At 44.0% G+C, this 12893-nt stretch overlaps 4 protein-coding genes across 4 annotated transcripts; 1 reads left to right on the top strand and 3 right to left on the bottom strand.

The window, feature by feature from the left end:
• Positions 1-666: 666 nt before the first annotated feature.
• PHALS_04581 (Cytosine deaminase FCY1 and related enzymes) lies at positions 667-8254 on the bottom strand (the record flags this gene model as incomplete). Its single annotated transcript, XM_024722420.1, has 11 exons — positions 667-6386; positions 6465-6603; positions 6663-6823; positions 6913-6923; positions 7003-7037; positions 7103-7155; positions 7413-7490; positions 7555-7664; positions 7729-7949; positions 8002-8133; positions 8207-8254. 11 exons carry the CDS (start codon positions 8252-8254, stop codon positions 667-669), a joined length of 6708 nt encoding a protein of 2235 aa, XP_024573498.1.
• A 502-nt stretch (positions 8255-8756) lies between these two features.
• PHALS_04582 (uncharacterized protein) lies at positions 8757-9647 on the bottom strand (the record flags this gene model as incomplete). The annotated part of the gene is made up of 1 exon (XM_024722421.1): positions 8757-9647. One exon carries the CDS (start codon positions 9645-9647, stop codon positions 8757-8759), a length of 891 nt encoding a protein of 296 aa, XP_024573499.1.
• A 795-nt stretch (positions 9648-10442) lies between these two features.
• Positions 10443-11021, top strand: PHALS_04583 (Uncharacterized conserved protein; the record flags this gene model as incomplete). Its single annotated transcript, XM_024722422.1, has 1 exon — positions 10443-11021. The coding sequence occupies one exon, from the start codon at positions 10443-10445 to the stop codon at positions 11019-11021; it is 579 nt and encodes a 192-aa protein (XP_024573500.1).
• Positions 11022-11753: 732 nt separating this feature from the next.
• PHALS_04584 (uncharacterized protein) lies at positions 11754-12664 on the bottom strand (the record flags this gene model as incomplete). The annotated part of the gene is made up of 2 exons (XM_024722423.1): positions 11754-11829; positions 11895-12664. 2 exons carry the CDS (start codon positions 12662-12664, stop codon positions 11754-11756), a joined length of 846 nt encoding a protein of 281 aa, XP_024573501.1.
• Between the last annotated feature and the right edge of the window lie 229 nt (positions 12665-12893).

The raw sequence follows: 12893 nt of genomic DNA on the forward strand, positions 1-12893 counted from the left end.
TATCACATTTCTGATACAAAAGATTTAAGATCGTAATGCTGAAGATACAATTATATGTTAAACCAGCATTTGTCAGAGACCCACACTCTTTTTACCTGAAACCAAGGTTCCGATATAATGTTATAGGTCTGAAATTTTGACAAAATCCTGGATCCAGAGTCAATTTTAACAAGATGATTTGTCTAGCTTAAATGTAGTAAATCTCCACTCACACCATTTCGTATTCAATTTAGTCAAACATTCTCGATTCATGCCTCTCCATGGCCTCGCTCCCAATGTGCATGCTACCGGCCACTACGATGCGTTTGCGATGTGTCTTAACGTTTGTTATCTGTTGTGCGCTGCACTATACAGTTACATATAAAATATTAGGCAGATTTACGAGCATTGAGTGTCAAAAGGTCGATAGAAAGCAAGAGGGCAACAAACTAAATGGATTAAGTGCCATTAGCTAATTAGAAGAAATTAGCAATTTGACAAAAGCTGCAAATGTTCGGCCAAAATTTAGAATATCAAAGTTAAAGGTACTAGTAATATCGCAAACATGTTTAAGCTTGTGCATACGGAACTCATAAATTAACAACCTATAATTTGAGCATATCAATCGTATGTTTCGAGCAATGACACTAACGATTAGGCGGAAGAAAAATGTCATCGTCGTGATGATCATATCGTCTCCAGTGACTTCAAAGTAAAGGCTGCCTTTTGCTCCGATGCTTCTTCACTTTGCAGCAGTGTCTGCACAGCTGCTATTACGCGTTCTCTCTGAACTACTAACCTCAACGCCATGTCCAAGTCATCTTGTGATCGTCTGAGTAACGCTGCGAGAGCTTCAGCTGCAGCCACACGCACCATTGAGTATTTGCCATCTGCCACACCAAACGATCCACAGCAGCTATCAATTACACGCTCTAGCACACTTTCGCCCTTATGAAGCTCTTCAGCTCGCACTCGCTCCGTAAGCGCAGCTAATGCTCGAAAAATGGCTTTGCGGACACTCCAGGCAGCAAAATGGGGGGACTCGACACTAGCACACAGCCACAATATGGTCTCCGCACAGCTTTGCGTGCCTTCAATATCCGTGATATATTGTGGAGCTGATTTTGGCCACATGAGAGCCAGGGCTTCAAAAAAGCTCTTAATTAGTAACGGGGGCAGCAATTGCTTGCTAGAGACATTGACATCGGTCGTGTCTGTAGTAATCCAGTTGGCAAACGCACTTCTCAATGATCGTACATTGGATTCGCGTAAATTATTAAACTCAGCTGGTAGCAACGCGGTAAACTTTCCCAGATTCTCGATCGCTTTTTCAAGATAAGCCAAATCTTGATTTTTCCATGCACGAACACACTCATCTATAAAGAGTAGCGACAGCGTCACTATCCAATCTTCAGTATTTTCGCCTTTGCTGCTATTAATCATTTTAAGAGCCGCCAAGGAAACAATTGACTCCAAGACGACGCCCTTACCTCTCCAAAGACGACCCGGCACGGAGTCAATCAGATTTTGCCAGATTTGCTCAACTTGATCCATTGATAGACGTAAACGGTACGCGGAACTTGCGAAAAGCGCTTGCAAAGCGTGAGCTGCTTGTCGACGCGTATCCCAAGCCGGATGTGCCAGCAGCAGAGCGATTGCTCGAAGAAGAGCATTTAAGGAGTCCGAGGCATATAGTATAGTAGGCGGTAATTCATCCAGTACTACTGTCCACGATATTTTGAGAGCATCTGTAGCAGCAAACTGACCTATGTAAGCAGCGGGGAACACATGAGTGCAGTACCACTTGTTACGCAAATCGTCAGACACCACTGTTGCTGCATCAGAAATCGGCGGAACCTTCTGTACTAGCTGGTTTGTTGCGAGTGCACAAATTAACAAATATCGACTGGTGTAAACTTGATTAGACTTTGACTTGACTTTTTTAGCATTCTCGCTGCCGATCACTAATCTTTCGTGACTTAGGCTTTCAGCAATTTGACTTGACGTATTAAAAGCGAAGATACCAGAATGAACATAATCATGTATTGTGGTAGCATCCACCAAAGGACATAAGTATGCAGCAGCTCGACAATAGCTTTGAATGACTAATCCATCCGACAATACTGATGTCGCTGTCAAATGCGCGTCATTCTGTTCAGTTGAAGTGCTAACGATTCCGCCACCGTAGCGACTCTCTTCGTCTCCGTATTGATCATTTTCGGCTGCAGTCTTCGCACCAACATATGGAATAAATACACGACGCAGCAACAACTCGGCGCCGTTGCACTTGCGTAGTTCATGTGAAAGCTCATTTGCAAGTGTAACGACAAAGTTGGCACTTCCAACTCGAGTATTTAGTCCAACACCGAATTTGAGGAGGTTTATCACACCGTGAATGAGCTCAGAGACCGTCGTTTTACACGCTGATGTTTGAGCAAGCTCCTTTAAGCGATTGGTTGTCAATTCTAGCAGTTGACCAACAGGTCCCGCCTGGCTGATTGAAACACGCAAACGCTCCAATTGATCCTTCTTCTCCACGTGGAATTGCGCGTACTGTAGCTCTGGCATTTCCAACGAGGACAAGAACTCAAGCAACTTCAATAACAGTGGCGCCAAATGTTCTTGCATATCATCGGTCTTAAGGATCTTGACAAGACGTAACAAGATGTCAATACTCAGTGCCCGACAAACAGTATTCTTGCTTACAATTCCATTATTGACCAGAAAATCCAAGAGTTGTGAGCGACACTGTGCATCGCTTGCGGCCACGCGCAAGCTTACCTCGCCTAAGGTACGATAAAGCTTCATGCCCGAAAGCGCGACTGATTCCATGACATCGTCTACCGCACGTGATGCCGTTTTCCAGATTCGTGAAAATTCATCTTGTAATTTGTATGCCTCAGCACCATTGAGTAAATTTACAAGAGCAAGGCATGCAGCTTCCCGGTATTTAGCATTCCGAGCGTTCTCCAGTCGAGTTAATGAAAATTTAAAAATAGGAGCCCAATTCTGTCGAAGCATCGTGTCTTCGCCATCAGATGCCGAGGCAAGTTTCTCTTTTGCAAAATTCCACAAAGTGCCCATGATTTCAGCTACTTTACTGTTAGAATGAAATTTCAGCAGGAACAACCAAGGTATTAGTTTTGTCTTGCAGAGATCATCTTTGGTCGTCCATTGACTGCGAGCTCTGGCAACAATAAAAGCGCAAAAATTCTTGTCAGTCACTGCAAACGAGAAGTTGTTCGTCTGGATCAGCTTGAAAGAAGTAGATGATGAGGCATTGATTTCCCATATTGGGTTTTTCGTGCTTATGTATAACAGCTCGTACACAAGTTGTGCGTCACCAACATCCGCGGCTATATTGCTAACCTCGCGGTACGCAGCATTTTCAACATCGGGATCCGAATTTGCTTCAGATCCAATAGTAGAAGCGGCAGAACCATCTCGTCGCCCAAGAGACCGTCCGTTTTCATTATCATCAGTTACATCAGCAGAAGATCCAAAAGCTCGAAAGCATCGTAGTCTGCGAAATAAATTGTCGCTAAACTGCGTACCCATGTCGTTAGTCGGTGCACGCAGCCGCAAATAAGCAAGTCCTTTAATCGCACTTTCATTTGAGACTGCATTTGCATCATTAAGCATTGTCACAAAAAAATCGTGTGCCTTCAACATTACATGAGAGTAGGCAGAAAGGCCAAAGACGTATTCCCACGACGTGGTGGGCACAATTCCGGAGGGTGAACCCAGACCTGCCGCACACATACATAGAAGCCATATTGTTGCGCTACGACGAACTTTAAGCTGTCGGGAGCCAGCACATTCGACCAAAATGCGCTCAACGATAACAAGAGCACGATTTTCTGCAAAAAAATCGACTTGGGTATTGCGATTAGCAGCAAACTTTTCAACACCATGATTCCCGAGCGAAACAAGACATTCGCCTACATGGATGTGTAGCTCGGGATTCGTTTCATCCTTCAAACTAATCAGGGCGTTTAAAATTTCTTCATGGCCAACATGGTCCTTCGAGGAGGTGTTGATGCTTGGTAAACCCGATGCGATTCGGCCAAGATTCTCGATTGCTACTTGCTTTAAAGCTGACAGCTTTGAGCGCAGCTGGTCATCGATATGGGCAGATCGAAGCTTCCACTCAACTACACGCCTCATACTGTCAAGCACTTTGATCTTCAAGAAGCTCCACTTACTGGCATCCAAATTCTGCATAAGACCTATCAGGTTCCCGCTGAGACCAATGCCATCCAGGATACTACGAAGCAGTTCCACGAGGTCATTCTGAGCATGCTCACTCTTAGGGTAAGATGCAAATTTCGACCCTTCCTGGACCTTCAATTCCAGAATTTGTGACATCTTCTCATAGCAAGACAGAAGCAATTGCGATTCTTCATTCATCAGCGCATCCTGTAGTGGGGAGTTCTCGCCGAGGTAGCCTATAGCACTTCCTAGAATATATAGTGCCCCCAAAAACTGATTGTCAGAACAAGTGTCTGCATCAAGCTGTTCGATGCCAGTTTTAACAATTTCTTTAACCAGTTGGCTGACCGTGAACGCCCCGGCACTGCATGAATACCTGACAATGGTCGAAATATTTAACAAATACGCGCGATCTTGGCTTACAGCAGCAAGATTATAAATGTCTTTCACTTGATCAGCCAAAATGTTACCCACGCTTAGAGCGTCAAGCTCGCACACTTCCACCAGTGCAATTGCTGTCGATTTGTAGACTGATATATGTGTTCTTGGCATGTTGCTCGACTCTGTTGGCCCCAAAAGTGTTTGTAGCATATATTCCAGGACGCATCTGTGATCGTCAGCATCTACTTGGCTGCTGTCGCCCGTTATGGAAGCTTTTAAAATCTTAAGGCAAAACTGCACACAACATTCAGCAGCCCCCGCATCTCTCATGTTCACCTTCAAATCCTTAATAGGAAACGAGTCTTTAAGATACCTCGCCACTGCACCTACAGATGGCAACGGATTTGCAAAAAGGGCCTTATCAAGCAAACTCCGCGTGTCGTCATCACAATCTTTTCTTAGCCGTAACACAGCAAACCGCAATGATACATCCCCAGTTGATGAGGCCGTTAACAGCTCAGCACACCAAGCAGCGATAGCAGCTCGTACACGTATATAATTATGACTACTATCAAAAAGTTTTGAGCCGTTTAGCAATGCAGTAAGCTCGTGTTGAACTTTGTCTCGCACTTTCGGCGTGGCAGCTGTCGCATACGTACATGCAAAAGTGGTGAACGTCTTTAAAGCATTAGCACCAGCACCAGTGCGATGCTCTTCTTCCGCAAGGCAGCGCACAAGCAACACTTGAAAAGCCTGCTCTGACGCTGCGACTAATGTCGGCGTACGAATTGCTAATCCTGACAACGTTTCATAAATACCCTGACGAAATTCGTTTAGGAAAATGATACTTGATGCTTCACTCTCGATATGCGGATCAAGCAATAATCGTAAAAAGGTTGGCAACATGATAGGGCCGAGCAGATTTTCTACCACCGGTTGTTGACATTTTTGTACAGTCCACTGACATAAATGTACGCTTGCCAACTTTATCTTGCTTGCCACATTTGGCGGTCTTGACGGTTCAGTTCCGAGCATTAAATGGCACAACAATTGCAATATTGTAGGTACAACGTTTGTTGCTGCTACAGAAAGTGATAGAAGTGGCAGCGTCTGCAGTATGCTCGCATCGGCGAAGCGTGTTCGTTCAGCTATCAGGATTGAATCACGACATTCAAATGCATTAGAATCCATGGCCACTTGACTTCCAAGCACTAATGTCATCAATCGGCGCATTAAAGCTTCGTCCTCCAAATACTGTTTTTCATACTTCGTCACACGCGACGACTGCTCCTCACTATATACTTTTACCGCATGATTAAATGAAGCACAACCAGCAAGATAGATAGGAAGTTTGAGCTTTGTGGAAACAGCAATTTGTTTTACAAACTTCAATGCACACAGTTGGCGTTCGTAAAGAATCTCGCGACAAAGTTCCGTCACTTTGACTCTTTGCAGTCGCTCCAGCCGCAATGGCATCAACCCATAAGGCACAGAACCTACAGTGGCGGACGACGGTGGCTCATACAGTACCAAATCCATCAAAAAGTCAAGCACCACGTGGACGTTTGAATCATTCTCGTACAATTGCTCCACCGTATTGTTAGTCAGCGATGTTACATCCTCTCCCAACCCATTTTCACTTCTAGCTTCTTTCTTTTGCCTTAGAAAAAGATTAGAAGGATTTATAGGTAGCGCGCGTATCAGCATTCTAAAAACTGCCTCCTGATTACTATTCGAGACACTTGAAATCTTCTTGACAACTGCTGCCAAGACTTTTGTCTGCTCTTCCGTCGATGCAACCTCAAATCCAATCTCTACACATGCATAAAATCACTATGTTGTCAGCTGTTAAAAAAAAGAGTGGACATAGGAATAGTAAATGTCGTTTTCACCTATAAAAAGTAGAGTAAAGTTATACGAGAAGACGGAAAGCTCATCTTGCTGTAGCAAATTGCAAAGGGCATCTAGTGGTAACACAGGATGAGCCAGCGCCTGGAGTCGCTTTTTAATGTGTGAAATTACTTGAAGAATCTACTGAGAACGAGTTTTTTGTTAGCAAAGAATCATCTAGTAAGTGTAGATAAATGCACCTTATCCCTTAGCTGCAGTTCTGATGGCGTCACAACGGAGCGTGGAAAGAGCAAAAGTAACTGAGGAAGAAGTAATTGTAGAACCTGATGCATGCGCTCGTCATCTGCGCTGGCTAGGCGGAACAGCACGCGGTCTAACGCATCCACATCTTTCTGCAAGTCTGACATTTTATGATTACGGGTGTACCATACTTAATTAAAAACTGGGTAAATCATGCTCTAATTTGAACATTCTCATTAAGCAACTAACTGGTTATTGCACTGTCTCGTGAGAAAGAAACACAAATTTGTCGTGAGAAAAAACAAGATGCGCCTGGATTCAAAAATGCCTTGGACTAACATTTGTGCTCTCAGCACGTGGAAATGAGCAATAGACTTATGACGGTGAATCGTTTGTGACCAAACCTTTCGCGTCAAAGAAGTGTATTTACTATACCTACCTTTTTCGATTCTTCAGCAACTTGTATGTGCAAACCCAGAACGGGTCGCACATCTAAGTTGAGGTATTTATCGTTGGCCGAACATTCACTTGCCTAAGAATTTCTAGCTAAGTATTCTACAGCTCTGTGTTACATATACAATAATAGCAACGATTGACGTTGTGTTGATGAGCGCTGGTGATGAATTTAGCTACGATGTAGACCAGTCATTCCCTAGCAAAAGTCAATGCGGAGACCTATTAAACCGCCTTGTGTTACCAAAGCACAAATAGACTCTATTTACAACAAAACTCCAATCAGGCAGTTTTACTGGTTGCACGCAAGCAACCCGATGCAATCTCTTCGTCTTCATGTAAACGCTTCTTTCTCTTCTTCTTAGAGCTTTCCACTGAGCAAAAAAAGAGATAAAAAGTAAGTATCCTCTTTGAGCGCTTACTCGTCTTTATCCAAACCTCGTGGATTTTCGCTGTTGTAAAAATTTCGAAGTAGTGAGATCGCTTCGTCTTTGAGGATGCCTGATACGCATGGAAAGCCGCGGTGACATTTGCTTTCTGGTAATGCGCTGCACCCACGGCAAGCCGATCAGCATACTTAATGTAGCTTTGCATGCCAAAATCAGCTTTTACCTGCGCTTGTGTAGGTTGAGCACGGAGCCACAACCTCCAAATCGGTCGTTATGGCATCCAAAGTACACATGTTTTATAGAAATAAGCGCGAGCGCTCCTGCACACATTATACATGGCTCACACGTCACGTACAACGTGCAATCAGCTAGTACTTCACTTGCTTGATCGCTGTATTTGGCTGCGATTGAATCAATTGCCACGATCTCGGCGTGCATGGTGGCCTGCAGTCAGCATCAGCATACAAGCTATTTGTTATTGTATGCAAATGATTACACGGTGGCGAATAATGAGCGTCTTCACATTGTAGAGCTCGTTGACGCGATTTGATGCACGAGCGATAATCTCGCCCTTGTAGACGAACACGCAACCGACCGGTACCTCTGCTCGGGTTAGAGCTTTCTCGCCCTGTAATACACATTTTTGACAGATCTTTAGATAATGGAAATTCAGACATAATTAATGACTCTAGGTCACGCACTTCAAGAAGAGCTTCTCGCATAAAGCGCTCATGCTTATCCACGACCATTCACAGAAATACTGATTGGGTTACAAAAAATGCAATAAACTAATCGGTAACGTAATGCACAAAACACAAAAAACATCAAAAGTATGAACAGCAAAACATACTCTAGATACCTAGGACCTTCAATGTTATAATTGTTATACTGGACATGATTTGGATCGATGCAGGTCAGGCAAGGCAAGAGCTGTTGAAACTTAAAACTCAGAAGCTTGTAATATGTACGTATACAAAAACATGGAAACAAGAAACAAAGTTATCTTCGACACCAAAATAGAATTGCCAACATAGCGATAGAGCATGCCGGGCGTTAGCAATTGCATCATTTTGCGATGAAAATTACACACTAACATCAACAAATGTATAGTGACGACAATATCACACCGTTCCATACTCTGACGTGGTCTCGAAAGTAAAAGGCTTAAATTCAATACTGCTGATGGGAGTCCTTGAGCTGCAATGCAATAAATCAATAAATATTTCCCGTTTGAAAACTAAAAAGAGCTACTCACACTTTCCATCGGACGATGTAGATGTATCGCAGACTATCGACGAACACTAATATCGGAAAAACAGGTGTCACGACGATTGCGACAGCACGCAGTTCGTTAAATATTTCTTGGGTTTCTTCAGGATATGTTGCTTGTTTAAAGATAAGGCCACATAATACCCAGGTGACAACAAGACCTACAACCGGATCGTGACCATGGACATATGTGCCAAACGCCAATACGAGCAGCAATCCCAGTAACGTTGCGTAGAGACTAAATCCAAAAAAGCCTCCATGAAGATATTCCATAACACTAGCAATGCTGAAGATCGCATCGGTACTTAGCCAGCCGAAGTAGAGGCGAATGGAGAACTCGCTACAGAAGTAGTAAATCCAGGCCTGAGAGTATCTTGGCGTAGCGTGGCGCACTACAAAAAGGTAGAGTGGCAGCACCGTACACCAAAGCACAGCAAGTGCAAATGCAGCCATATGCACCCAGCTGAACCACATGTCAAGCGCTACCCATGCCATGTTGGCCAAACACGCAAGCTGGAACCATTGCCGTAAGAACTTTGGGTCGTCGGATGTGATAAAGAAACTATATGTCGGGTAAAAACAGTCAGTGATCACGGTCATGCCCATGAAAATGTAAATGAGCACCCAAATTAAGAGCACATAAGGAGGAGGTGCCAGCAAATTGGTCGGCGTCAGCGTGGAGGCTGTTGGCCTCTCCACAGCTAGCGATCCACTACTGTCCAAAGCTCCAGCAGAAGAGTCGTGGGCTTTAGAAGGAGCCCATGATCCTTCAGGCGCGAAAAGAAAGACACCAATAGAAACTGCAACTTGAACGATAAAAAGGAAGACGTTGGCGCCAGCGAGATGCCAGCCGGGCGCTTCTGGACCCACCATGCGGATATTACTTTTAATCAAAATATATATTACGTAATGCAATGAGTCGTAACTGGAATACTTCGATTTATAAAGATGAGTAATCACTGAGCCGAAAGTTAACCATATACCCTTTAAAGTTAGCGAATCAACAGCTGCAAAACAGCCGAAATAATAGGATGTGATAACACGAGGGGACAAGACGGTGTTTCGACCAGCGGACACAACCTTTCGTCACGTCGACAGTTCAGATCACCTCGTACCTGATTTTCATCATTGTCCAGCTCATCACAACTCGCTGCACAGATACTCACGTCACTGCATTGCCTGGTTTAACTGCTTGTAGCTTGAAAACATAGAGTAACAGCGAAGCTTCGACATCAGCAAAAGTGGCACCCACCACGTGACCGCTTGCTAGTACAAGCCATCGGCTACATAGTCTCTCACCGTTAGTCGCTGGGCTTTGCAGCTTGTGACAAATCAGCATGTATAATGTCAGTGATAAGCAAATTATGCGTAGTCCGGTATCGTCTTCAATTTTTTAAGGACCATGTTTCTTTGAACAGACATTCGAATTTTCCTCGTATTATCTATCAGGCCCGCAATTTATGTATCCTTTGTACCGGCAGTGCCATTTATTATCGATGTAACGTGATCTGGCAGGCACCCATCATAATTCATCAAGTAGATTAGAAAAAATGCTGTAATATATGAATTTGGAGCTACCCCCTATTCTAAATTACTCAATATATTTGAGATATAAAAGCCCTTAACATTGCAATCCAAGCCGTCCAGTTTCCACTTCAACCTTGTACTATGGACACGTTCGTTTTTGTCTACGGAACCCTCAAGCGTGGATTTATCAACTATGAGCGATACCTTCACCCGGCAGAACTCGCAGGCAAGGTTGAATTTATAGGAACGGGGCTTACAGCTTGCGCCGAATTCCATCTGGTGCTAAATCCAGACCGCTCCGTGCCATGTATGTACCGGGCGAACGTAGATGGTTATCAAGTTCCAGGGGAGATTTTTCGAGTGGATGCAGATGCACTCATGGCGCTTGATATATTGGAGGCCATTAAAGACAACTATTATGTGCGCGAGGAAATTCAAGTTAGTATTGTCGAAGGAAAAATGATGCACCAGACTATTACATGCCAGGTGTACATCATGCACGCTCGAGAGGAATTGCTCAAGCTCAAGCGCATCCCCGAATACACCCTAGCCATGCACAAAACGTATCAGTCGCGTACGCAAGTGCCCGATCTTGAGGTGTTAAAATGCCTGTTTGGCGATCGTGTGACTGACGCTGTGCAATGCAAGATAAACGAGGGTATGAATTTTATTACTGCCTGGAAGGCAGTGACAGGAACTCTCGGACAGAGCGGGAAATGAAACTGCTGATCATGTTTTGCTCAAATTGACGAAGGTGTAAACGGATGAAAGAATACGCTTTTTAATGTTAACATTTCAGTCAAGCTATTTCGTAAAGATAATGTCTGAAGCGATGTGACGTTGTCCTCAGCATATATTTTGTTGCTAAGCAACGATGTTTGTTAGATCAAAGATTTACTGGTAAAATTCAATGAGGTAACACTTAACAGCGTTTTCTTCGCTAACTGAGTGTTCTTCACTTTGAGCTGCATCCTTTATTGCGATGATTTGTTGGTGCACTTTATACTGAGTATGCGCTCCTGTGCGTATCGAAGAACGATCAAGCTTTGGGGGCCTCTCAGGCTAGTCTCAGTCTTCAAATGTTTTTATCTTGTGGCTAAGCCTAGAATAGGTTGCTCTTCGCAGGCTGTTCTACACGTTTCGATTCCTTACTTGTCATACTTGAATGGTTTGGCTCGCAGGTTGCACTTTGCAATTTTGATTCAAAATCTTAATGCATAGCAAAACTTAGAATGCTTGACATGCTGATACGTCAGCTGTCCAGCAACGAACTGCACTACTTTATCAGCGATACAGTCACCATTTGCTGTGAATTTAACAAGGCAGCATCGACGCGTAGTGGACCTTCTATATAATCTCATCGATGTAAACATAAGGAATGACATTTTGAAATTTAAGATTGTTGAGTACGGCAAGTTCATCGGTAATTATTTCTACCGAGATTGTTCGAGTTTACGCATGGGTAGTGCCGTAATTAAGAGGTTTCTCGCCATATAGCGGAGCGCTTAATGGCAGCGAAAGAAATTGCCTATTGAAAGCATACGACGTTAGCATATTTAAATTCTTCGTCACTCTTTTATCAACAAATCGTACGTGGTGGGGTCCAACAACTTGCGTGCGAACGAGATAACAATGAAAGCAACAAGAATCGCGGCACTCTGTAGAGCACACGCGTGGACATTCATCGCGATAAGTTCAATGTGCTCTGCCAGTGAGGTTTTCTTGACAGCAAGGCCAATAAATGCCCAGATAGCAACAAGACCAAATGCGATGTCACCCTCAAAGATGACAGTGTATAGCGCGCCAATCGACAGCAGCGACAACAGCGCCAAATATGTTGTGAGTGATAGATAGTCGCCAGCTACGTACTGGAATGTGACGGCGAAGCTGATGACCATGGCAGCGGAGGTCCAAGCAAAATAGACGATAATTCCAAGCTCGCTAAGTACATACCTCTTAGCATTAAAATCAGCATCACGGCGCTCCGCGGTAATATGTAAGTAAAGCACAAAGAGTGAGGACCATAGGATCACGATTGTGACGGTAGCGAAATTCACGTATTCGCTGGTGAAGAACAGTAAATACCCCATGTTCATAAGACACGAAACAGCGAAAAGCGCGCGCATCACGTTGGCATTAGGGGCACTCTGGTAAAACGAGAACGAGGGCCAGAAGCAGTCGACAACGACGGTAATAGCTAGGAGCGGGTAGATAAAACTCCAGATGCTAAACGCGTACGGCGCAGGCGTGATCAGTGTCTCGTAGCGACGCGACATGGGACCAATGTATCGTGCTGCATTTCCATTTACAATGAGCTGTATCACGTAAAGCACCAGATTCACCCACGAGAGCAACGCCGTCATATTTAAATCAGACTTGTGGTGCTGACTAGAGAATAAAAATACTAGTCCTCAAATTTTTGACAGAAAATTAATTCACGAATTTCTCTTCACAATTTTTGTACGAAATAAATATACTGGCATTCTAATATGACGTTATGGACGCTTAACAACGCTTAGTCGGTCTCTTTGCTTGTGATGCACAGGCGCATGAGCCTTAGTTTCATCGTAAATTTGACCGGTAAACACCACA

This window comes from Plasmopara halstedii (assembly GCF_900000015.1).
Source record: "Plasmopara halstedii genome assembly, contig: Scaffold_262, whole genome shotgun sequence".
Classification (NCBI taxonomy): Eukaryota; Oomycota; class Peronosporomycetes; order Peronosporales; family Peronosporaceae; genus Plasmopara; species Plasmopara halstedii.